Genomic DNA, 25,933 nt, shown 5'->3' with positions numbered 1-25,933 from the left:
GTCTTCAATTTAGGATGTTCAGGTAAGAAAGTTTGTCCTTCCAAAAAAGGAGCAGTCATTGGTAGGACTGAGAGAGGCTTGTGTGAAAAATGCAGTTGTGATTCGTGCTGAGATGTTTAATGTTTACAGATATAACCAAATGAGGCACGGGCTCTGAACCTGGAAAAAGGTGGTTAAGTTCTATGTAAAAAGTTATGAAACTTGCTTATGAAGAGGGAACTAACATTTTAAGGGTTAACTAAACATATAATGGGTGCCTACTAACGAACTAACACTTTGAGGCTTAGTCGCACAATAAATGCTTAGTTTAGAGCTTTATGTTAAAAAGAACAGAACCCCATTGAATGCCAAGATAAGAAGTTTTACGGCACCTAGCTGTAAACTTGAGGAGACAAGATAACGAAGATTTACAGCAAAAGGGGATGCCAGTCTGGTTTCATTCAACTTGGCAGCTTGGGTGCCAGTCAATTCAACATAATGAGCCAAAGGTAAAAAGTTCACTGTGACGAAGCTGAAGAAGCCTTCATCCAAAGACCGCCAAAGACCCCTCCTCAAATTCACCAAGTGGCACTGCGCAGGCGCAACAGGGGAGGGTCTATGGAAATGGTTATCTGAGACTCATTTTAATCAGAAGCAGGGAAAGGTTATGAATATGTATAGGCGTTCTTGGGGTCATTATGAATATGTAATACCTTACTTTATTTAAGCACACTTCTTATTGTTTAAAGGTCTGAGTGTTGGGCGGAGCGAATCCCCCGCGCACCCAGCGCTGTTTTGCTTATGCTCTAATGAACACGTGTTTAAGGAATACAAGGAATTGGATTAAACGTTATTTATCCATAGAAAAAGCGTAAGTTATTTATTTCACTTGTAAGTGCACGATCAGAATTGAAGCCAAATTGCACTTCACATTGCTGCTGTCGGTCTTGGCTTTCACTGGTTTCCCCATGGCTGCCTAGTGTTTGGGAGCTTGGAGTGGGTATGTTTTTTTCCCCCAGGAGTTCAGGAGGGACCCAGGAGTTCAGGAGGGGACCCAGGAGTTCTGGCGGGCAGAAATGACATTTGTCCCGCGGCTCTCTGTGTGCTTTGTTGTGTTTTTTTTGTTTGTTTTTTTGTTTTTTTTTCGGGATTCCCACGACACGCGGCGCGACTACTCGCCCGGGGCTGCTGCGGCGGGTCTCAGTGCCGCCGTCCTGTGGACAAAGCGCGGTACTGCACCCGGCCGCCCCAATGCGGTGCCGCGGCGCGCCTCAGTGCTGCCACCCTGTGGCGAAACTGGGGTACTGCAGCGCACGGCCAGGGGCCAGAGACGCTGTTTGACCCGCAGGGTTCGCAGTCAGGTCTCTGCCTGTCAGTGTCCGTCCCCGCGACGGGGGTCAGGTCCCCGTTTGTGTGCAAACAACATCCCTCCCTCGATGGCTCCTTAGAAGGGTTAATCCCAATCCTCGTTCTTTTGGCAGTGGTGGATCTGTGACCTCGCGGGAAGCCCAGGCTGCTGCACAGAGCTCGTCGGGAGCGGGAGCTGCGGAGGCGGGGCCTCGACGAGCCAGAGCTGCGGCAGATGGACGCGGCGCGCTGCCCGGGGGCTGCGTCAGGCGGAGCAGAAGTGACCTGCGGCGGCAACGAGCGGGAGCCGCTCGGAGCTGGAGCGGCCGTTGGCCGGGCTGTCCCCGGGGAGGTGAGCGTGGGGAGCCCGGCCTCTCTCTCCCTCAGGGATTAAACCTGCGCCTGTCCATGCCCTTCCCGGGGGCAGCGGCGAGGCGGGGTCCCCCGGCTCTCCCGGGGCGGCCCCGCTGCGAGGGGGCACGGGCGAGGCGGCAGTGCCTCCTTGGTGCTGGGGGGTGGAGGGGAGAGAGACCTGCCGGCCGGAGCTGCGGGGTGCGCGGCCCCTCGGGCAGGGTGCTCCCGGTCTCTTGGCCGCAGGCTGGGGGTGGCAGACGGGTTCAGGTGCTTTGGCCTGCTTTTTTTGCCAGTGTCGCCTTCTCCGTGCCGTGAAGAAAATCCCGCGCGGTTGATTCCGCTCGCTGCTCAGGAGATTCCGCGTCTGGGGCCGTGGACTGGGGAAGAACGTTTGCAAGTTAGAGGACGCTACAAGATATTCCACGTGGAAACCGGAGAAGAGGCAAATTGGCTGCCAGTGGAGTTGTGTTCCATGCAGTCTTCAGTTTAGGACGTTCAGTTTGTCCTTCCAGAAAAGGAGCAGTCATTGGTAGAACTGAGAGAGGCTTTTATGTGCATGATCAGAATTGAAGCCAGATTGCACTTGCCGTTGCTGCTGTCGGTCTTGGCTTTCACTGGTTTCCCCATGGCTCCCTAGTGTTTGGGAGCTCAGAGTGGGCATGTTTTTTCCCCAAAGAGAGGCCGTGCTTAAAAATGAATTTGTTTCCTGAGAGAAGTGCAAGTCCGTGTGTGTAAGACAGACAAAAACCCCAGCCTAGTCAAGTTCTGAGTGTGTGTCTGTCAGACGGCTGCTTTATGTTGACGAGTTCACAGCTGTGCAATTGTAATGGCGAAGGGCAATGCAAGACGGAAGGGTTTTTTCTGCTGTGGGGACCCACCCGCCCCCCTTTTCCGCGTAAAGCAGAGGAGCGCGGTTTGTTGTTTCCTTTTAAACGCGGCTGCTGGAAGCCGCGCGGCCAAAGGGCGTGGGGGTCCCAGCAGAGCAGGCGGGTGAGGATCCAGAGCGGGCCAATCAGATGGCTCGGGAGGGCTGGAGGGGCGGAACGCTGATAGGCGGGGAGAATGGCAAGTGATGTGCGTAGGCAGCCAATGAGGTTGCCGGAGGGGCGGGCGTTGAAGTGTCCGTACTGCGCATGCCCAAATTGCGCAGTCCTCAGTCAGGTCCGACCCTGAGGCGGGCACCTGGGGGCGGACCGCGGGAAGGCGCATCCAATAGGAGGACGTTGCGGTGGGGTGGAAAGCAGCCAATCAGAGCCTGCCGACTCAATCCCGTTTGAACAGCTGCCTGCCTGGCCAACGCGTCCGGGGTGTCTCGGGGCGGGTAGCGGGAGTTAACGGGGAAACGGGGGTCGGGGCGAGGGAGGGGAGGCTGTGGAGCGCTCATTTTGGCCTCTCCGTCCCTTTTGCCTGTCTCTCCCTCTCTCTGTGTCACCTCGTCTGGCTCCCTGTCACTGTCTTTCTCTGATAAGCTGACCTGCTCTTTGCCCTCCTTTTTTTCTGGAATCATAGGCTCATTCTGCTTGGAAAAGACACGTGCAATTTTAAATTTGGTGTTGACTTCTAGGGTTCTTTTTCCCCATTAGTGTAAATCGATGGCACGTTGTCCTGTGGCTCAATTCCCGTTCTGTTCTGTGGAGTCTTCAATTTAGGATGTTCAGGTAAGAAAGTTTGTCCTTCCAAAAAAGGAGCAGTCATTGGTAGGACTGAGAGAGGCTTTTAAGTGCACGATCAGAATTGAAGCCAGATTGCACTTCACGTTTTTGCTGTCGGTCTTTGCTTTCACTGGTTTCCCCACGGGAGCCTAGTGTTTGGGAGCTCAGAGTGGGCATGTTTTTTCACCAAGGAGAAGTTGTGCAGAGCGGGCCAATCAGATGGCGCGGGAGGGCTGGAGGGCTGGAGGGGCGAGGCGCTGGTTGGCTGTCTAGGCACGTCAGTTGCCACTCTGTCCGCCTATCAAGTTGCTGGAGGGGCGGGCGTTGGCGGCTCCGTACTGCGCATGCCCCAAAGAGCGAGCGCTGAGAGGCGGAGAGAATGGTGACTGGCTTGTCACCGATAGCCAATGAGAATGCCGAAGAGGCGGGCGTTGCGGTCTCCCTACTGCGCATGCCCCTACTGCGAGCGCTGATAGCCGGCGATCGTTGGGGGGGGGGGGGAGTGGGTAACCGGAAGCGAACGGGAACGGGGTTCGGTGCCCGGGGAGCCCGGCGGGAGAGCGCGAGGGGAACGGAGCGGCGGAAGAGGCGGCAGGTGAGTGCGGCCGCGGCCACGGTGAACGTGCCGTTGGAACGGCGGGAGCGGGATGGGCTCCGTTTCCCCCCCGCCCTTACGGCCGAGCTGGTGAAGCTGGTGGGAGGCGTACGACCCTGAGGGCAGGTGCGCTGATGGCTTGCGGTCTGGGGCCGTTTCTCCCTCCGGCGCGGCGCCCGTGCCCGGTACGGCAGTCCCTCCGGGAGCGGCGCAGCCCCCGTTAGTGGGGGCACGTTTAAAAGCGGAGCTGAGGCGCGGTTGCAGGCTCGGTGGTGGGGCGCCGCTTCGGCGGGAGCTCGGGGCGAGGTGCGGCGGGTTCTGTGTTCTGTAGGCGCGGCTTTCGTGCCGCGGCTCTCTGTGTGCTTTTTTGTTTTGTTGCGTTTGTTTTTTGGTGGTTTTTTTCGGGATTCCCGCGACACGCGGCGCGACCGCTCGCCCGGGGCTGCCGCGGCGGGTCTCAGTGTCGCCGTCCTGTGGACAAAGCGCGGTGCTGCACCCGGCCGCCCCAATGCGGTGCCGCGGCACGCCTCAGTGCTGCCGCCCTGTGGCGAAACTCGGGTACTGCAGCGCACGGCCGGGGGCAGAGACGCTGTTTGACCCGACGCAGTCAGAGGTGCCAGGTAAGTGCCAGATAAGAAACACAAGCAGTCAGAGGTGCCAGATAAGAAACAAACATCAGAACCGGTAGGAGCTGCGGCTTCACAGTTTTATCAGCGTTGATCTTATGACTCTGATTTTGATGCTAGTCATTTTTACTTGCATTATGCTACAGTGTTCTGTTTGGTACTGATATTGGTTAACAAATAATTGTGCTGTACCACAGCATGAGATGATAATATTTTGTAGATTTATACTGCCAAAGAATTTGCAAGTGTATTGAAAAGGGGGGAATTCAAGAGAAGCTGCCAAGTTAACGTATGCTGCGATGAAGTTATAGAAGATGTAGCCCTCATTAACCGGTTGTCGTGAGGGAAATGCTTTCTGACCGCCCGCACAGTGAGGGGACATTTTTCACCTTTTAGATCCTTCTGCATGACAAGAGGGAGGCGGAAGGTTAAGTAACACGTTGTTTAGAAGCTGAGAACTTACTTTATATTTAACTAATAATTAACAGATGAATTGTCAGTAAGAAACTAAACAATTATAAATAACATGATCAAATATTTCTAAGTATAAATGTATTGTATGTCAAACTTTTCAAAAATCGTAATACATATGTAAGAAGCGATGCAAGAGCGTCAGTGGAGCACTTACAGAGGACGACCCCTGCGTTCCCCAGCGCCGATCAAATAAAGAATGCAGCTTAGCAGTGCTGCTGACTCTGCCGTCCCGTTTCTTTCCCCGTTTCGGGCGGCGAGGCGGCCGGAGGACCCGCTCTGTGCGGCCGCAACACCCGTGGAGTCGAGGACTCTCTCGGCGCGCCCCGGGATTTCTCTGGAGAGACTCCTCGTCTCGGTCGGATCGCTGCGGGGACGGACCAGGACCTCTGGTGAGGAGTCTTTCTTTGCTGAGAGCTGGGGCCGGGCTTTTGGTATCGGTTGTTCCGGTGCTCTGTTGCGGTGTAAAGCCAGCTCTGTATGTAGCGGTGAGGCATACCGTAGTTCGGTTTAATTCTTGGATAGGCCTTGGTTCTGACTGTGCACTCAAACGGCAAAAACTACAGCAGAAGCTGCCGTGGCTTTAACGTGCAAGGGCCGTGAGCGTTGTGAAGCCGCCTGTGTTGCAGAGTGTCCTGGTTGTGGTGCTGAGCGTTAGATGGATTTGAGCTGCGTAGCGGAATTGGTTTTTTTTGGAGAGGGTGGGATAAACTTGGAGCACAACTTGTGAGGGCGGTATGTCGTGGGTAGGTTTTAGTATTAAAATAAATAACTTACGCTTCTTCTATGGATAAACAACGTTTAATCCAATTCCTTGTATTCCTTAGACATGTGTTCATTAGAGCATAAGCAAAACAGCGCTGGGTGCGCGGATGATTCGCTCCGCCCAACACGCACACCTTTAACAATAATAAGTATGCTTAAATACAGATAGGCATTACATATTCGTAATGATCCCAGGAACACCTATACGTATTCATAACCTTTCCCTGCTTCTGCTTAAAATGAGTCTCAGATAACCATGTCCATAGACCCTTCCCTGTTGCGCCTGCACATTGCCACTTGGTGAATTTGAGGAGGGGTCTTTGGATGAAGGCTCCTTCAGCTTCGTCACAGTGGACTTTTTACCTTTGGCTCATTATGTTGAATGGGCTGGAACCCAAGCTGCCAAGTCAATTGAAACCAGACTGGCGCCCCCTTTTGCTGTAAATCTTCGTTATCTTGTCTCCTCAAGTTTACAGCTGGGTGCAGTGAAACTTCTTCTCTTGGCATTCGATGGGGTTCTGTTCTTCTTAATATAAAGCTCTAAACTAAGCATTTATTGTGTGACTAAGCCTTAAAGTGTTAGTTCGTTAGTAGGCACCCATTATAAGTTTTAGTTAACCCTTAAAATGTTAGTTCCCTCTGTCAATATAACTTCATATCCAAGTTTCATGGAGCTTAACCACCTTTTCCTTTTTCCAGGTTCAGAGCCCGTGCCTCATTTGGTTATATCTGTAAACATTAAACATCTTAGCACGAATCACAAGTGCATTTTTCACAGTTCCCCCATTTTCTTTTTATCCTCTTGATTCGTGCTTTGGCCTCAAAGTTAGCTAGTACTTGCCTAGCGGCGGCCAGGTCCAGTTTGGTGTTATCTTTTAAAATCATCAATTTATACCCTGTTCCTTTTGTTGCCATTTCAGGATCTGTAGGCACGGCTGAGATTTGCATGGCTTGGAGTACTGAATGTATTAACCGAATAAAGCACGGGATCATACACGGTACAAACAGCTCCCCCAGAGAAGTTATCCCACCAATGGCTAGTAAGTATAGAATTCCATTTCTGTACTGGTACATGCGCAAGTCGTTTTATCTCCTCTGCTATTTTCATTATAGCTTCCCCATTACCATCTATTTCTAAACAACACTCAGAAGTATTCCATTTCCCACAGACACCCCCTTCTTCAGCTAAAAGATAATCTAAGGCTACCCGATTTTGGTCCACTGCAGCCCTGGTCTGAGACAATTGTCTTGCTATGAGATTCAGTGCCTCAGCTGTCCGGTTGCTTATTATTTCAACCACTGCTTGCAACCGGATAATTCGGTTTAGCATGTATATTGGGGTACGGTATCCCCGGCTTCCATCTTGGGCCCAGGTGGCTGGATCATAGTATTCAATTATCCTTTTCGCAGGCCATTCATCATCTCTCCAAGTTTGCGTTCCTCCTATGGGGACATTTGTTAAACCCCTCTTCTCTCTGTTTAAAGTTTCGTACAGAGGTTTCCCCAGATGACTCCCTTTTTCCTTTGGGAAAAGGAAAAATGCTGGTTGAATTATCCCTATTGTACAAGACCCTCTCCATTTAGGCATTAACTCGTTCTAAGCTCTATTCTCACATATCCAAAATAATCCATCGGGGGCTTTCCATGGTTCGTTGACATCGGTAGAGGCAGGATTCTGCCAAGATCTCCTTAAATCCCCCATTTTCTCCAAGGGGTTTGCTTTGCTTCGATTCTTCCAGCATATCGTTTCATTTCCCAGGCTACAATTTCGAGACCAATATCCATTAGGTGGACCTGGCCACCGGGTGGGAGGAATAGAGGTATTTGATGAATTTGCCCGTAACGCTAACTTACGAGGGGTTTGTCCAGCGTATTCAGTAAAATCCAGTTTACCATCATCCCTTGACAGGCATATCTGCCCTATTATTAAGTGACTTAATACCCATCCTTCTGGTCTTTCTTCTCGAGTTACGTGAGTTCTGTTCCATCCCAGTAATCCTTCTGGGCTTACACTCTCTCCTCTCCAAGGCCACCGTTCTGCCGTTGGAGACCCCCCACATATCCAGCATGATGTGACGTTTAATTCCCGGGCTCTCTTTTCCATAAGATCTATAAACAGGTTTTTCCCTACTGTTGGTAATTGTAATCCCTTGTCTTTTTTCCTTATTTCTTCATACCGATCGCTATTTTTTGGTACCAGTTTCTGTTTCTCTTGCCTTCTTTTCAATTCCTCAGTGGCACTCTTAACTAACTCCTCCTTATACTGATCTAGCGCCCCCCCACATGTCGAGGGTTTAGATTGTGGGGTGACAATAAAGCCCTGGCAGATGTATTGTTAACCCCCTCTCCCCCCACTTCCCCCTTTTGCCCCTCCCTCTCCCCCCTTCCACTCAGCACAGGCGATCGGGAGGGAAAGAAGAACAGAGAGAAGAGAGTTGGAAAAATTAAAGATGTTTTACTAATGCTACTAATAAGAGTAGAGAAAATAATACAAAATATACAAAACCAATCTTGAAAGTTTCAGCAACTGCAGAGCTGGCCACCAAAGTCCTGGATTGGACTCTGCAACCAAGTGGAGCTGGATTCAGTCTCTCACTAGGCCTCAGTTCTCAGGGATGAGTAGCAAGATCCTCTCCTAATGTCACCCATAAGGAAAAAAGGGACGAGATCCTCGTGATCTCCCACTTTTATATGAAGTATTCACGTGAATGGAATGTTATACACAGTTGGTCAGTTTCTTGGTCACTTTTTTCTCGTCGTCCCTCTTGGGAGATGTCCATCCATGCTTATCAATATGTTTGCATTCCATTGCTAGGTTTACCAAAACATGGGTCTGGTTCTCCAGGAAAGTGTAGTTAATATGAAGGCTTTAGCTGACAGGCAAAATTCACTGAAAGAGAAACTTGTTTTTAACAAAACCAGGACACTCCATCTGAACAGCCGCACATGGCAGCTTGTGTAAAACAGATACTCTGTTCTCCCCTAGGGCAGGAGACAGAGCCCACACCGAGTCCACCTTTCCCTAGGTGAGTTGCTACCCATAACTTCTGCCCTTGGATTTCACATTTTTCCAATTTTGTTCTGTCATAACACCCAGAATTAACATGAGTGTGCTAACTGAGAACATCCTGTGTCAGTCGTCCTATTCTCACGCGCTCATAGCATTTGGTACAGGGTTGGCCAGGCTAAGTTGGGAACAGTAAGTCCCCACTCCTAGCAAGAGGATCAGGTCCAGGTTTCTACACCCTCTGCCTCTCTGGCCGACCAGGTTGCAGCCGCAGCCGAGTTCGTCATCTTCTCGGCAGCAAGGGCGGCGCGGAGTCGAGGACGTTCTCGGCGCGCCCCAGGGATTTCTCTGGAGACGGCTCTGGCATGTACGTCTGGAAATGGCATTTTAAAGTAATGAGCTGCCCGCTGGGGCTGTTTTCCTTTTCTACCTTTTTTTTTGGAGTGAATCAATGGGGGGACTCGGGGGGTGACGATGATGTTACCGGAGGAGCAGGTCAGCGAGAGCTGGGGGCTCACAGCCCCAAAATGCCTGAAGAATCACGGGCAGGGTGTTCAGTGGCACTGTGGGGAGGAGAAATTTCTCCCTGTCCGCTGCAGGGAAAACAGAACAATCCCCCATCAAAGCTGTCCTAGAGAAATACTTGCTGTTTGTCATTCAGGCTCTAGAACGGCCCGGTGTCCTGTTAAAGGTTGCGGTGGTGCGGGTCAGGGATCCCCAGGCTGTGCCGGGACCACAGGACGGCTGCTGGTGGAACCAAAGTCCAGGACAGCTTCTCAGAGGTAAGAACCTTTCGATTTGTTCTCCTCAGGACACGTCCCTTTGCCTCTGGACCCCTCACAAGCTTACTCGCCTAATGTCGCCATAAGCAGAAGGGACGAAAAAGGGCAAAGAGGACAAGATCCTCATGATCTCCCACTTTTATATGAAGTATTCACGTGAATGGGATGTTATACACAGTCGGTCAGTTTCTCGGTCACCTGTTTCTTGTTGCCCCTCTTGCAAGATGTGAATCTGTCCTTAGCAACAAGTTAGCATTCCATTGCTCTGTTTACCACAACATGTATCTGGTTCTCCAGGAAAATGCAGCTAATATGAAGCTTTAGCTGACAGGCAAATTCACTAAAAGAGAAACTTGTTTTTTACCAAAACCAGGACAGCCCCCCACCGCGAGGGGCATGTTTTTTTCCCCCCAGGAGTTCCGGAGGGGACCCAGGAGTTCCGGAGGGGACCCAGGAGTTCCGGAGGGGACCCAGGAGTTCAGGAAGGACCCAGGAGTTCCGGAGGGGACCCAGGAGTTCAGGAGGGACCCAGGATTTCTGGGGGGACAGAAATGCCATTTGTGCCGCGGCGGGTCTCAGTATCGCCGTCCTGTGGACAAAGCGCGGTGCTGCACCCGGCCTCCCCAATGCGGTGCCGCGGCGCGCTTCAGTGCTGCCGCCCTGTGGCGAAACTCGGGTACTGCAGCGCACGGCCAGGGGGCAGAGACGCTGTTTGCCCCGAAGCAGCCAGAGGTGCCAGATAAGAAACACAAGCAGTCAGAGGTGCCAGATAAGAAAGAAACGTCAGAACCGGCAGGAGCTGCGGCTTCAGAGCTTTGTCAGCGTTGATCTTATGACTCTGATTTTGATGCGAGCCATTTTGACTTACATTATGCTACAGTGTTCTGTTTGGCACTGCTAGTGGGTAACAAATAATTGTGCTGTACCACAGCACGAGGTGATAATATTTTGTAGATTTGTACTGCCAAAGAATTTGCAAGTATATTGCAAAGGCGGGAATTCAAGAGAAGCTGCTAAATTAACGTATAGTGTGATTAAGTTACAAAAGACAAGCCTGTCATCAGGCAGTTGACATAAGAAATGCTTTCTGGAAACGTGCAAAACGAGGGGCTATGTTTCAAGAACTCTCATGTGTAATTGCTGTGTTTCAGGGGGAGCTGTGACCGCCCCATGCTCAGCAGACCCCCAGCCCCGGTGGGGGGAGCAGCGCCGGAGCGGGAGACGCGGCACCGTCGTCCGTGCCCAGCGTGCCGGGGGGCGGCTGCCGGCCTGTGGGACGTGGCTGCGGCTGTTCGGGGCGCTGCCCCCCCGGGTTTGGGGGCTCTGGTATGTACGTATGTAAATGGCACTTTAAAGTAATGAGCTCCCCGCTGGGGCTGTTTTCCTTTTCCGACAGGCGATCGGGAGGGGGAGAAGGACAGAGAGAAGAGAGCTGGAAATGTTAACAATGTTTTACTAATGCTACTGATAAGAATAGAGAAAATAATACAAAATATACAAACCCGATCTTGAATGTCTCAGCACCTGCAGAGCCGGCACCCAGCCGTGGGGCTGGTTGGGCGCGTCGTTGGCGGAGCCGGCACCGACGATCTCTGGACACGTCGAGGCGCTGCGGTGGGTTTTCCTGGAAATTCCAAGGCCCTGGTGTTTTATGATTGTAACTACTTACTTACTGTAAGACATTTAGAATGAAAACGTAAATAAGAGTAACCAGAAGAGTCTTTGGGAGTAAATAATGCCTGTCATCTACTCTAGCTGTTACTCAAAACTCTGCAGACAGTAATTATCTCCAATTGATGTAGTAAAATTTAAAAGAGTGGAATATAAATACTGGAGCACTAATTGGAAGTAATACCTGTGGAGAAAAAATCTCTAGTTTATAATAAAAAATAATGTGTGCTAGTTAATCCGGCTGGTAGTAATGTAATGATAAAAATGTTAAAGTGTAAATAAATGAAATTATTTAGGCGTGAGCAATAACTAAATTTAATTTCAGCTATTACTTCTTGGTGCACTAGGCAGCAGTTATTCCCAATCTGAATCCTAGTTTAAAAACCACATTGTTTGGAATTCCTTTGAAATGGTAAAGGCAGAAAACTAATGTGGAGTCATTGGTAGCTCCATTTGCACAACCGTTATGAAATAAACTGCAGGCACGAATGACTGCATAGGAAACAAAGTAAGGAAGCTTTAGATTTTAAACAGCATTGGAAAGTAATCGGGAGTGTTTAGTATTTAAATTATAACAGAGCCATGAGATTGGAGGCAACAAAGCTCAGAACCAAACGGAGTCAAAACGTTACTTTTTTTTTTTTTTTTTTTTTTTTTTAAGAGAAGTAAAAAGGAACCACTAAGTAGCGGCTGTTTCTAAATGGTGAGGATTCAGAATGGGCCAATCAGATCGCTCGGGAGGGCTGGAGGGGCGGAGCACTGATAGGCGGGGAGAATGGCAAGTGATGTGCGTAGGCAGCCAATCAGGTTGCCGGAGGGGCGGGCGTTGAGGTGTCCGTACTGCGCATGCCCAAAGTGCGCAGTCCTCAGTCAGGTCCGACGTGAGGCGGGCACCTGGGCGCGGACCGCGGAAGGCGCATCCAATAGGAGGACGGCGCGGTGGGGTGGAAAGCAGCCAATCAGAGTGCGCCGACTCAATCCCGTTTGAACAGCTGCCTGCCTGGCCAACGCGTCCGTGGTGTCTCGGGGCGAGGGGGGGGAGGCTGTGGAGCGCTCATTTTGGCCTCTCCGTCCCGTTTGCCTCGCTCTCCCTCTCTCTGTGTCACCTCGTCTGGCTCCCTGTCACTGTCTTTCTCTGATAAGCTGACCTGCTCTTTGCCGTCCCTTTTTGTGGAATCACAGGCTCATTCTGCTTGGAAAAGACACGTGCAATTTTAAATTTGGTGTTGACTTCTAGGGGTTTTTTTCCCCATTAGTGTAAATCGATGGCACGTTGTCCTGCGGCTCAATCCCCGTTCTGTTCCGTGGAGTCTTCAATTTAGGATGTTCAGGTAAGAAAGTTTGTCCTTCCAGAGAAGGAGCAGTCCTTGGTAGGACTGAGAGAGGCTTTGAAGTGCACGATCAGAAGTGAAGCCAGATTGCACTTGCCGTTGCTGCTGTCCGTCTTGTCTTTCACTGGTTTCCCCACGGCTCCCTAGTGTTCGGGCATGTTTTTTCCCCAAGGAGAGGCCGTGCGGGTGAGGATTGAGAGGATTCAGAGCGGGCCAATCAGATGGCGCAGGAGGGCAGGAGGGCTGGAGGGGCGGAGCGCTGGTTGGCTGCCTAGGCACGTCAGTTGCCACTCTGTCCGCCTATCAGGTTGCTGGAGGGGCGGGCGTTGAGTGCTGCGTACTGCGCATGCCCCAAAGAGCGAGCGCTGATAGGCGGAGAACATGGTGATTGGCGTGCAGCCGGCAGCAAATGATGTTGCCATAGAGGCGGGCGTTGCGGTGTCCCTACTGCGCATGCCCCAATGGCGAGCGCTGATAGGCGGCGAGAGAGGTGATTGACGTGTCCTAGGCAGCCAACCGGGACGCGGCAAGGGGCGGGTGCTGCGGTATCCCTACTGCGCATGTCCAAACCGCGATCGCCTCGGTTGGGGGGGGTAACCGGGAGCGAACGGGAACGGGGGTCGGGGCTGCTGCGGAGCGCTCGATGCGGCCGGTGGGTTCGGTGCCCGCGGAGCCCGGCGGAAGAGCGCGAGGGGAACGGAGCGGCGAGAGTCGCGGCAGGTGAGTGCGGCCACGGGGACCGTGCCGTTGGAACGGGGGGAGCGGGATGGGCTCCGTTTCCCCCCCGCCCTTACGGCCGAGCTGGCGAAGGTGGTGGGTGGCGTGCGACCCCGAGGGCAGGTGCGCTGAAGGCTTGCGGTCTGGAGCCGCGTCTCCCTCCGGCGCAGCGCCCGTGCCCGGTCCGGCAGTCCCTCCGGGAGCGGCGCAGCCCCCGTTAGTGGGGGCACTTTTAAAAGCGGAGCTGAGGCGCGGTTGCAGGCTCGGTGGTGGGGCGCCGCTTCGGCGGGAGCTCGGGGCGAGGCGCAGCGGGTACCGTGTCCTGTAGGCGCGGCTTTCGTGCCGCAGCTCTCCGTGTGCTTTTTTGTTTTGTTGCGTTTGGTTTTTGGGTTTTTTTTTTCGGGATTCCCGCGACACGCGGCGCGACCGCTCGCCCGGGGCTGTCGCGGCGGGTCTCAGTGCTGCCGCCCTGTGGCGAAACTCGGGTACTGCAGCGCACGGCCAGGGGGCAGAGACGCTGCTTGACCCGAAGCAGCCAGAGGTGCCAGATAAGAAACAAACACAAGCAGTCAGAGGTGCCAGATAAGAAACACAAGCAGCCAGAGGTGCCAGATAAGAAAGAACCGTCAGAACCGGCAGGAGCTGCGGCTTCACAGCTCCATCAGCGTTGATCTTATGAGTCTGATTTTGATGGCCAGTCATTTTGACTTACATTATGCTACAGTGTTCTGTTTGGCACTGCTAGTGGGTAACAAATAATTGTGCTGTACCACAGCACGAGGTGATAATATTTTGTAGATTTATACTGCCAAAGTATTTGCAACTATGTTGCAAAGGGGGGAATTCAAGAGAAGCTGCCAAGTTAGTGTATGCTGTGATGAAGTTATAGAACTCATACCCTCATTAACCAGTTGATGTGAGGTAAAATGCTTTCTGACCCCCTGCACGCTGAGGGGATATTTTTCACCTTTTAGATCCTTCTGCATGACAAGAGGGAGACAGAAGATTAAATAACACGTTGTTTAGAAGCAGAGTGCTTAGTTTCTATTTAACTAATAGATGTATTGTCAGTGTATTGGCCAGCGCGCCGCAGAGGAGCAGGAGGCGCCAGCCGGCCAGGGGCAGATGCCGGGTGCGTCCCCAGCTCGCCAGAGCTCCCCCTGAGCCTCCTCCCGCGGCCCCGCTCGCCCCGTGCAGCCGCCCCCAGCTGCGGCAGCTCCTGCGAACCCGTCCCGTGTTCCCGGGCCACTCCCGAGCCCCATGGTGAAGGCGGCAGGCCGGCCCTCGGCACCTCTCCGGTGGCCCGTGCAGAAGGAGCAGGCTCAGGCAGGGGTGAGCTACGGTGCTAACGGCTGCTGCTTCTTCTTTCCCGCTCCCAGAGGCCACGCTGAGGATGCGGCCGTTCGCTGCCACCCCGGGGATGCCGTCGGCTGCGCCCGCCTCGGGCTGGCGAGGCTCGTCTGGCAGCGCGGCGGGAAAAGGGACGGGGGAGCGCGTCCCGTCCGTGGACGGGTGCTGCCGCGGCTGGAGCCGGAGAGGTAAAGAGGAAGAAATGCGGGGCCGTCGGCCCGACGTCTGCTTCCTGCGGCGGGCAAGAGAGGGAGCCCCTCTCTCCGGGTGGCGAAGGGTCCCTCTGCGTGGCGTGCAGCGGGCCAGGCCGTCAACGTGCGCGGCAGGTCTGTGCGCGTATCCCGGAGCGGGACGGCTGCGTGGCGAGCGAGCCAGCGAGGCTCCGTGTCCCCGAAGCGTCGTCTCGTAGCAGCCCTGACACCCCACCGTGTTCTCCTAGGCTGAGGACGGCTGAGCGCCCCGAGGGAGGAGAGGAGGGGACAGGAGCGTCTGAGCTGTTAGAAGCCTCCTGGCAGCCACCGAAAGCGAGAGCCGCTGTGAGTCCCTGGCCCTCGGGCCTCGTCCCCGGCTTGTGTGTCCTGGTGCCTCCCTGCCCCTCCGTCTCCTTTTTCCCCACGCTTTCTCTGGCCCGCTCTTGTCCCCGCTGTGCTCTTGTCCCCGCTGTGCTCTTGTCCCCGCTGTGCTCTTGTCCCCGCTGTGCTCTTGTCCCCGCTGTGCTCATGTCCCCGCTGTGCTCATGTCCCCGCTGTGCTCTTGTCCCCGCTGCGCTCTCGTGTGTGTCCGTCCCCCCGCTGCGCTCCCGTCCGTGTGCGTCCGTCCCCCCGCTGCGCTCCTGTCCGTGTGCGTCCGTCCCCCCGCTGCGCTCTCGTCCGTGTGCGTCCGTCCCCCCGCTGCGCTCTCGTCCGTGTGCGTGTCCCCGCTCTTCTCTTCCTCTCTGTTTCTGTACGTGCTGCTCTGTCCCCCGACCTTCCTGTCTTTCTCTTTTCTTCCTCCCTCCCTTTGTCTTCTCTCTCTGTGCCTTTGTCGTGCTCAGCGTTGCTGGCTTTCTTCATTCTGTACGGCACTGTTCCCGTCCTCGTTCCTGTTCTGAGCCTTCGTGCTGCCCCCCGCCCCGTTTTTCTCTTTTTTTGTTGTTTTTTGCCTGCCCTCCGTCTCTCCGCGGGGCTCCTCATTCCTCTCTTTCTTCCTCCAGCCCCCTGTGCTCCCCGCGGTCTCTCTCGCTCTGCCATCGGTTTTGCCTGTTGCTCTCCCTCTTGCTTCCCGTTGATAGGAGGAACAAAAATCTTTTAGAAAACCCTCGGCATAAGGTAGCAAGACCAGGCCTAACGTAACAGAAACCTAACAGAGAAAAACTGGCTCTACAGGGACTGGAGGTGGGGCAAAGCGGGATGTCCTTGGCTCGCAGGCTGGGAAAATGGAACGTTCCACAGAATGGAGAAGGAGCTACTTGAGTAGCAGCACAAAATGAGAGTGGGCGTGCTCAAGAAATGAGGTCGAGAAGCCGACACCGGGGCGGGGGGGCACCGGGGACCACTGGAGACCCTTGGTGCACAGGCTGGCACACCAAGGATGGACTGCCAGCGAAGGGTGGGGTTATGGAAAGAGCTTCCGTTTAATGCATTAACTAAGCGCTGGGAGCAAATGAATATCCAATAGGTAGATGTAATCAATACCAAGAAGCGTGAGTCACATGCAAGCTCGATTACAGGGGCCATCCTTGAGCGTGCGGTGCGCTGTATTGAAATTGCCTGCCGTTTAACACTTTCAGAACAGTGTTAAAGAGTCTTTTTTGCCGACGTTTTGGTATCTCCCCGCGTCCCGTGGTTTCTCTCTGCGTCCCCGTGTCCCGCTCCCCGCCCGTGGCCGCGTTCCTCTCTGTCCCATTGACCGTGCCGGGCTTTTTTCCTCCGTCTCCGCCCCGCCGCGCCGATTTGTTTCTTCCTCTGCCCTGTTCCTCGGTGCTCTTCCGGCCTCTTTTCCTCTGTCCCCCCCGCTGCTGTGTTCTCTGCCTTGTTTTTTCAGATACCTGTCCCTGTTTTCTCTTCTCGCTTGTGAAGAGAAGCTGCCAGGGGGCAGAGACGCTGTGTGACCTGCGGGGTTCGCAGTCAGGTCTCCGCGTGTCAGTGTCCGTCCCCCCGACGGGGGTCAGGTCCCCGTTTGTGTGCAAACAACATCCCTCCCTCAGTGCCTCCTTAGAACGTTTAACGACGTAAATATTGCTACTGCTAACGTTGTCGGTGCGGCTTCTTTCCTCAGTGGATCCGTCTTGCAGTCGGTGGCCCACGAATGCTCGGCAACAGCAGGAGCGGATTGAAAGGACCGGCCGCTGGAGGATGCCGAAGACTCCTGGGTCACTGATGGAAGCAGCTTTGCGTAAAGCAAGGGGTACGTGAAGCCGGGCGTGCGGGGACGGCTGCCCAGCAGGTAATGGGAGCTGAACCTTTACCTCCAGGGACTTCTGCCCAGAAAGCTGAAGAACTTGCTCTCCCGCGAGAGGGCGAAGGGGGGTATCGATATTGGCCGGCACGAACAGCTCCCTGCTCAGGCTGGCCAGCAGCATTGCCGTGCCGGGGGGCAGCTGCCGGCCTGCGGGCTGGGGGCTGCGGCTGTTTGGGGCGCTGCCCCCGCTTTGTTTTCCTAGGGGAGCCCCCCCACTTTTGGGGGGTGGTGGTACGTGCACTTGTAAATGACAAAAAAATCGTAATACATATGTAAGAATTATGCGAACAGAAGCGATGCAAGAGCGTCAGTGGAGCACTTACAGAGGACGACCCCTGCGTTCCCCAGCGCCGATCAAATAAAGAATGCAGCTTAGCAGTGCTGCTGACTCTGCCGTCCCGTTTCTTTCCCCGTTTCAGGTGGCGAGGCGGCCGGAGGACCCGCTCTGTGCGGCCGCAACACCCGTGGAGTCGAGGACTCTCTCGGCGCGCCCCGGGATTTCTCTGGAGAGACTCCTCGTCTCGGTTGGATCGCTGCGGGAACGGACCAGGACCTCTGGTGAGGAGTCTTTCTTTGCTGAGAGCTGGGGCCGGGCTTTTGGTATCGGTTGTTCCGGTGCTCTGTTGCGGTGTAAAGCCAGCTCTGTATGTAGCGGTGAGGCATACCGTAGTTCGGTTTAATTCTTGGATAGGCCTTGGTTCTGACTGTGCACTCGAACGGCAAAAACTACAGCAGAAGCTGCCGTGGCTTTAACGTGCAAGGGGCGTGAGCGTTGTGAAGCCGCCTGTGTTGCAGAGTGTCCTGGTTGTGGTGCTGAGCGTTAGATGGATTTGAGCTGCGTAGCGGAATTGTTTTTTTTTGGAGAGGGTGGGATAAACTTGGAGCACAACTTGTGAGGGCGGTATGTCGTGGGTAGGTTTTAGTATTAAAATAAATAACTTACGCTTCTTCTATGGATAAACAACGTTTAATCCAATTCCTTGTATTCCTTAGACATGTGTTCATTAGAGCATAAGCAAAACAGCGCTGGGTGCGCGGATGATTCGCTCCGCCCAACACGCACACCTTTAACAATAATAAGTATGCTTAAATACAGATAGGCATTACATATTCGTAATGATCCCAGGAACACCTATACGTATTCATAACCTTTCCCTGCTTCTGCTTAAAATGAGTCTCAGATAACCATGTCCATAGACCCTTCCCTGTTGCGCCTGCACATTGCCACTTGGTGAATTTGAGGAGGGGTCTTTGGATGAAGGCTCCTTCAGCTTCGTCACAGTGAACTTTTTACCTTTGGCTCATTATGTTGAATGGGCTGGAACCCAAGCTGCCAAGTCAATTGAAACCAGACTGGCGCCCCCTTTTGCTGTAAATCTTCGTTATCTTGTCTCCTCAAGTTTACAGCTGGGTGCAGTGAAACTTCTTCTCTTGGCATTCGATGGGGTTCTGTTCTTCTTAATATAAAGCTCTAAACTAAGCATTTATTGTGTGACTAAGCCTTAAAGTGTTAGTTCGTTAGTAGGCACCCATTATAAGTTTTAGTTAACCCTTAAAATGTTAGTTCCCTCTGTCAATATAACTTCATATCCAAGTTTCATGGAGCTTAACCACCTTTTCCTTTTTCCAGGTTCAGAGCCCGTGCCTCATTTGGTTATATCTGTAAACATTAAACATCTTAGCACGAATCACAAGTGCATTTTTCACAGTTCCCCCATTTTCTTTTTATCCTCTTGATTCGTGCTTTGGCCTCAAAGTTAGCTAGTACTTGCCTAGCGGCGGCCAGGTCCAGTTTGGTGTTATCTTTTAAAATCATCAATTTATACCCTGTTCCTTTTGTTGCCATTTCAGGATCTGTAGGCACGGCTGAGATTTGCATGGCTTGGAGTACTGAATGTATTAACCGAATAAAGCACGGGATCATACACGGTACAAACAGCTCCCCCAGAGAAGTTATCCCACCAATGGCTAGTAAGTATAGAATTCCATTTCTGTACTGGTACATGCGCAAGTCGTTTTATCTCCTCTGCTATTTTCATTATAGCTTCCCCATTACCATCTATTTCTAAACAACACTCAGAAGTATTCCATTTCCCACAGACACCCCCTTCTTCAGCTAAAAGATAATCTAAGGCTACCCGATTTTGGTCCACTGCAGCCCTGGTCTGAGACAACTGTCTTGCTATGAGATTCAGTGCCTCAGCTGTCCGGTTGCTTCTTATTTCAACCACTGCTTGCAACCGGATAATTCGGTTTAGCATGTATATTGGGGTACGGTATCCCCGGCTTCCATCTTGGGCCCAGGTGGCTGGATCATAGTATTCAATTATCCTTTTCGCAGGCCATTCATCATCTCTCCAAGTTTGCGTTCCTCCTATGGGGACATTTGTTAAACCCCTCTTCTCTCTGTTGAAAGTTTCGTACAGAGGTTTCCCCAGATGACTCCCTTTTTCCTTTGGGAAAAGGAAAAATGCTGGTTGAATTATCCCTATTGTACAAGACCGTCTCCATTTAGGCATTAACTTGTTCTAAGCTCTATTCCCACATATCCAAAATAATCCATCGGGGGCTTTCCGTGGTTCGTTGACATCGGTAGAGGCAGGATTCTGCCAAGATCTCCTTAAATCCCCCATTTTCTCCAAGGGGTTTGCTTTGCTTCGATTCTTCCAGCATATCGTTTTATTTCCCAGGCTACAATTTCGAGACCAATATCCATTAGGTGGACCTGGCCACCGAGTGGGAGGAATAGAGGTATTTGATGAATTTGCCCGTAACACTAACTTACGAGGGGTTTGTCCAGCGTATTCAGTAAAATCCAGTTTACCATCATCCCTTGACAGGCATATCTGCCCTATTATTAAGTGACTTAATACCCATCCTTCTGGTCTTTTTTCTGGAGTTACGTGAGTTCTGTTCCATCCCAGTAATCCTTCTGGGCTTACACTCTCTCCTCTCCAAGGCCACCGTTCTGCCGTTGGAGACCCCCCACATATCCAGCATGATGAGACATTTAATTCCCGGGCTATCTTTTACATAAGACCTATAAACAGGTTTTTCCCTACTGTTGGTAATTGTAATCCCTTGTCTTTTTTCCTTATTTCTTCATACCAATCGCTATTTTTCGGTACCAGTTTCTGTTTCTCTTGCCTTCTTTTCAATTCCTGAGTGGCACTCTTAACTAACTCCTCCTTATACTGATCTTGCACCCCCCCTCCATCTGAACAGCCCCACATAGCAGCTTGTGTAAAACAGATACTCTGTTCTCCCCTAGGGCAGGAGACAGAGCCCACACCGAGTCCACCTTTCCCTCGGTGAGTTGCTACCCATAACTTCTGCCCTTGGATTTCACATTTTTCCAATTTTGTTCTGTCATAACACCCAGAATTAACATGAGTGTGCTAACTGAGAACATCCTGTGTCAGTCGTCCTATTCTCACGCGCTCATAGCATTTGGTACAGGGTTGGCCAGGCTAAGTTGGGAACAGTAAGTCCCCACTCCTAGCAAGAGGATCAGGTCCAGGTTTCTACACCCTCTGCCTCTCTGGCCGACGAGGTTGCAGCCGGCAGCCGAGTTCGTCATCTTCTCGGCAGCAAGGGCGGCGCGGAGTCGAGGACGTTCTCGGCGCGCCCCAGGGATTTCTCTGGAGGTGTCTCTGGTATGTACGTATGTAAATGGCATTTTAAAGTAATGAGCTGCCCGCTGGGGCTGTTTTCCTTTTCTACCTTTGTTTTTGGAGTGAATCAATGGGGGGACTCGGGGGGTGACGATGATGTTACCGGAGGAGCAGGCCAGCGAGAGCTGGGGGCTCACAGCCCCAAAATGCCTGAAGAATCACGGGCAGGGTGTTCAGTGGTAGTGTGAGGAGGAGAGATTTCTCCCTGTCCGCTGCAGGGAAAACAGAACAATCCCCCATCAAAGCTGTCCTAGAGAAATACTTGCTGTTTGTCATTCAGGCTCTAGAACGGCCCGGTGTCCTGTTAAAGGTTGCGGTGGTGCGGGTCAGGGATCCCCAGGCTGTGCCGGGACCACAGGACGGCTGCTGGCGGAACAAAAGTCCAGGACAACTTCTCAGAGGTAAGAACCTTTCGATTTGTTCTCCTCAGGACACGTCCCTTTGCCTCTGGACCCCTCACAAGCTTACTCGCCTAATGTCGCCATAAGCAGAAGGGACGAAAAAGGGCCAAGAGGACAAGATCCTCATGATCTCCCACTTTTATATGAAGTATTCACGTGAATGGGATGTTATACACAGTCGGTCAGTTTCTCGGTCACCTGTTTCTTGTTGCCCCTCTTGCAAGATGTGAATCTGTCCTTAGCAACAAGTTAGCATTCCATTGCTCTGTTTACCACAACATGTATCTGGTTCTCCAGGAAAATGCAGCTAATATGAAGCTTTAGCTGGCAGGCAAATTCACTAAAAGAGAAACTTGTTTTTTACCAAAACCAGGACAGCCCCCCACCGCGATCACCTCAGAACTCCTCTGATTCCCATCTGCTCCTCTCAGGACAGCTGAGCTTGTCTTTTGGGGCCCTGAGAGCCCCCATTCACCTTCTTTTACCTACCTTTGTTGTTGTTCCCAGCCTATCCTGGTGTTTTCCATCCTTCGGGACTTCCTTGTTACTGTTGTGAGAGTCAGAGAGAAAATGAGGAGTGTCTGTGACTTACGACTGTCATTGTTGATCTGCAGTGTTTTAGAGACGGATTCTTGCAGGATTGATTTCTGGTTTGTCCTTCCCTCCTCCCCAGAACGCGGCGCTGGTGCGAGTTCCCCAGTACACGTGTGTGTGTCCTGCCGGTCCGTCTGGGGGCGAGCGCGTCAGGGTGGGCAGACGGCTGAACGGACGCGCTGTCAGCGACTGCCGGACGAGCTGGGACTTCTTCGACCGTGTCCAGCCTTGTGCGTGTGGTTTGTTTTCACTTGCAGGCTGAAACAGCAGTTTCCTTAATGAAAAACACCCCAGCATGTCCCCCAAGCCCCAACAAAAATAACGCCAGAACTGCCACCGAAAAAAACACAGGGAGGTTTTAAACGCACTGTTGGCGGAGCCGGCACCGACGATCTCTGGACACGTCGAGGCACTGCGGTGGGTTTTCCTGGAAATTCCAAGGCCCTGGTGTGTTATTATTGTAACTACTTACTTACTGTAAGACATTTAGGACGAAAACGTAAATAAGAGTAACCAGAAGAGTCTTTGGGAGTAAATAATGCCTGTCATCTACTCTAGCTGTTACTCAAAACTCTGCAGACAGTAATTATCCCCAATTTATGTAGTAAAATTTAAGAGTGGAATATAAATACTGGAGCACTAATTGGAAGTAATACCTGTAGAGAAAAAAAACCTCTATTTTATATCTATAATAAAAAATAATGTGTGCTAGTTAATCCGGCTGGTAGTAATGTAATGATAAAAATGTTAAAGTGTAAATAAATGAAATTATTTAGGCGTGAGCAATAACTAAATTTAATTTCAGCTATTACTTCTTGGTGCACTAGGCAGCAGTTATTCCCAATCTGAATCCTAGTTTAAAAACACATTGTTTGGAATTCCTTTGAAATGGTAAAGGCAGAAAACTAATGTGGAGTCATTGGTAGCTCCATTTGCACAACCGTTATGAAATAAACTGCAGGCACGAATGACTGCATAGGAAACAAAGTAAGGAAGCTTCAGATTTTAAACAGCATTGGAAAGTGATCGGGAGTGTTTAGTATTTAAATTATAACAGAGCCATGAGATTGGAGGCAACAAAGCTCAGAACCAAACGGAGTCAAAACGTTACTTTTTTTTTAAAGAGAAGTAAAAAGGAACCACTAAATAGTGGCTGTTTATAAATAGAGGTGTTAAAAAGTTCCCAGGCAGTAATGATTCCCAAAAGAACAGTAAAAGATATTTAGATGTAAAATAAAATCAGAAAACAGTTGAGTTATGACAGTCTGAAGTTAACCACGGCTTTTCTGGGGTTGTGCAAAAACGTGACCGGTATTAATTACCTCTGAGTTAAAATAAAAGACAGCAAACTCGATGTGGTTAACAACAGTTAATTTTAATTTTTCAGTGTGCTGTCCAGTCTGGCCTCTCCCTCCAAGGGCGTGGTCTGAGAAAGCCACACCCCCAACTCCACCCCGTCCAAGCTCCGCCCCTGCCCGTCTGTGCCCTCCCCGGGGGGCGTGTCCCTTACAGACCCCTCCCCTTTCATCGCACGCACCCCCAGCAGCATGACGCATCGAAGCCCCGCACCCAGCTCCACCCCCAAGCTCAGCCCCTGCTAAACCACGCCCCCTCAGAGCACGTGCTGTACAGAGCCCACCCTTACCTCGGCTCCACCCCTCCCTTCCGAAGCTACGCCCCCTTCGGGCGTGCCCCTCTCCCTACCCCAAGAGGCTCCTCCTATGGGGGCGTGACACACAGAGGCTCCACCCCTGCCCACTTTCCCCAGGGGGACCTCCTAATGGGCGTGTCCTCCCAGTCCCCGCCCCTCGGCACTGACCCCGCCGGCGTGGGTGGGGCCACACTCAGCTGCGCGCGCTGCCCGCCCCCCCCCCCCAGGTGACCCCAAAGTAACTCCATAGCAGCCCTATGGCTGCCCCACCGGTACCGCTACAGCAGCCCCGTTCCTGCCCCATAAGCTCCAGACACGCCTCTGAAGAGCCCCCACAGCAGCCACCTAAGTGCCCCACAGGTTATCACCACAGCCGCCCCTCCCGCCCCACGGCCGCCGCTCGGGACCCCCGGAGCCCCCGGCCCCGCACCCGCCCGCAGCCCCACAGCGCGCGGTCCCGCGCCCCCGGTGCCGGTGAAGCCACGTCCTGGCAGCGGCCGGAGAAGCCGCCGGTTTCCGCCCCCCCCACATCCCCGATCGCTGCTGCTGCCGCGGCCGGAGAAGCCGCTGCTGTTCCGTCCCCCCACATCCCCGATCGCTGCTGCTGCCGCGGCCGGAGAAGCCGCCGGTTCCCGCCCCCACATCCCCCGATCGCTGCTGCTGTCGCTGCCGGAGAAGCCGCCGCGGCCGAAAGAGCCGTCGGCTTTCCGCTCAGCCCCGACTGTCCGCCTTCCTCCTCAATCGCCGCCGCCCGCTGCCATGACGTCTCCTCTTCCGCCATCTTGTCTCCCTCTTCTGTTCGCATTCGCTATTTTATACCGAGGGAGGGAGGAGGCGCTCGCTGATTGGCTGACGGTGTCAGCCACGGGAGTCGTCCATTGGCTCATCCCCACGTGGGGTTCTCAGAGGGGGTGAGAGAAAGGCGCTGATTGGTCATCGTGTGGCTGAGAGGAGGAAGGCACTGATTGGTCACTGCCTTTCTGCCAAATTTCGCGCTCCCAGTAACCGGCGCTGATTCGCTAGCGCTCCTGAGGTAGAGAAGGCGCTGATTGGTCGTCGTTTTCCCGCCGACGTTCGCCAACAGCAACGGAGCGGTGATTGGGCAGCGCGGCTGAGGGCGCCGCTCGTCCATTGGCCGGAGGGCGAGCGGGGGGCGGGGGGCGGGACAACGAGGTGATAAAGGGGGCGGCGCAGAGCGCGTGGAGGCGGCAGCGGCTGCGCGAGCTCCTCAGCGCTGACGAACCGGCTGAGCACCCCCCCCCCCCCCCCCCCCCCCCCGCGGCGCGAAACCCGAGAGCGGCCGGAGTCGGGTAACGGGGCGGGCTAGGGCGGTAATTACCGTGCGGGGGTTAATTGGGGCTCGGCGGGTTAATGAGCGAGCGGCGGGCTGGGCTGTGTTTGGGGGTTTTGATCGAAATTGGGGTTTTAAAGCCGCGGGTTTGTGATGGGGGGGGGCGGTTAAGGCTCCCGGAGCCGCTTTAACGGTTTGAATCGTTGTGTTGAGAGCGGGAGGAGCCGGTTCGGGGCTTTTCTCAGGAATCGCGGCTGGTTTGGGTCGAATTCGGCTTTTAAAAGTTTTTTTACGTATTTTTTGGGTCCCGATTTGTGCCAAAAGGCGCCTTTAAAATCTGTTTATTGGCGGTTTATCGGGAGAATTAAAGTTCAAAGCTCGGGGGGATTTGGGGCTTTTCCCGGGATTGTGAGTCCCAGTCAGGGTTTTAGAGCCCTTGTGTATTTGAATTGTTGTGTTCAAAGCGCTGTTGGCGGTTTTGTTCCCGCGCGGGTCGGGCCGGGCTCCTGCAGCTCTGCACTGTCCATCGCTCGGCGCTCGGAGCCGCTCGGGCCGTTGGGCTCCATCGGCTTTTAAAGGTTCGTTTAACGCGTTTGGAGCCCGAGCGGCCGATTCGCCGCTTTAGAGCTTTTGAATCCACTCGTGATCAGAATTTCTGCAGTAGATTGATGTTTAGAGCCGGGGGGATTCGGGGCTGTTTCCAGGGCTGCGAGTCCAAATGCGTTGTTTTCTTTTAACCGCTTATTAATTTAAATTATTATATTTAAACGGGGCTTTTTGAGGTTTTATGAGGGTTTTTTTGAGCATTTTGGGCGGTTCGGAGGCTCCTAAAGCCGCTTAATTGTTTAAATTATTAATTGTTAAAATAATTTAAATAGTTGTTGAAATAAGTGTGTAAATTATTGTATTTAAAGTCGGGAGGAGCATTTCGTTGCTTTTTGGGGGGTTTTAGGGCTGAATTCACTTTATTGAACGTGTCTGGGGGGGTCCCAGCACTGGTGCTGATTTGCGCCCCAAAAAAAGCTTTAAAAATCTATTTATTTATAATTTACTGAATTAATATTTAAGCGGGAACAAATTCGGCTTTTTTAACGCGCCGCCATTTTGTCTCCCCCGTCCCGTTCTCCCCCCACGCTGAGGGGCCGAGGAGCCGCTCGCTGATTGGCCGGTGCCGTCTGGCGGGAAAGCCTCCCGCTGGCTCCGCCCCGCGCGCTGTCTGCGAGGAGAGGAAGGTGA

At 52.8% G+C, this 25,933-nt stretch overlaps 2 protein-coding genes across 2 annotated transcripts; both read left to right on the top strand.

Moving 5' to 3' along the window:
* The first annotated feature begins 8 nt into the window (after window positions 1–8).
* On the top strand, window positions 9–22,337 carry LOC309446796 (uncharacterized protein). Its single transcript, XM_082066885.1, has 10 exons — window positions 9–850; window positions 1,461–1,678; window positions 12,506–12,580; window positions 14,677–14,835; window positions 15,087–15,183; window positions 16,904–17,032; window positions 17,506–17,644; window positions 18,938–19,057; window positions 20,640–20,742; window positions 21,835–22,337. Exons 3-6 carry the CDS (start codon window positions 12,573–12,575, stop codon window positions 17,003–17,005), a joined length of 366 nt encoding a protein of 121 aa, XP_081923011.1. The 5' UTR covers window positions 9–850; window positions 1,461–1,678; window positions 12,506–12,572; the 3' UTR covers window positions 17,006–17,032; window positions 17,506–17,644; window positions 18,938–19,057; window positions 20,640–20,742; window positions 21,835–22,337.
* Window positions 5,224–21,140, top strand: LOC309447059 (uncharacterized protein; the record flags this gene model as incomplete). The annotated part of the gene is made up of 7 exons (XM_082067318.1): window positions 5,224–5,416; window positions 6,710–6,829; window positions 8,776–8,815; window positions 9,058–9,163; window positions 9,458–9,578; window positions 10,730–10,904; window positions 21,041–21,140. 7 exons carry the CDS (start codon window positions 5,224–5,226, stop codon window positions 21,045–21,047), a joined length of 762 nt encoding a protein of 253 aa, XP_081923444.1. The 3' UTR covers window positions 21,048–21,140.
* Window positions 22,338–25,933: the final 3,596 nt, after the last annotated feature.

Source organism: Streptopelia decaocto (assembly GCF_964273445.1).
Source record: "Streptopelia decaocto genome assembly, chromosome: 16".
Classification (NCBI taxonomy): Eukaryota; Metazoa; Chordata; class Aves; order Columbiformes; family Columbidae; genus Streptopelia; species Streptopelia decaocto.
The sequence above is the reverse complement of the archived record's forward strand: the minus strand, read 5'-3'. Positions and strand labels throughout refer to the sequence as shown.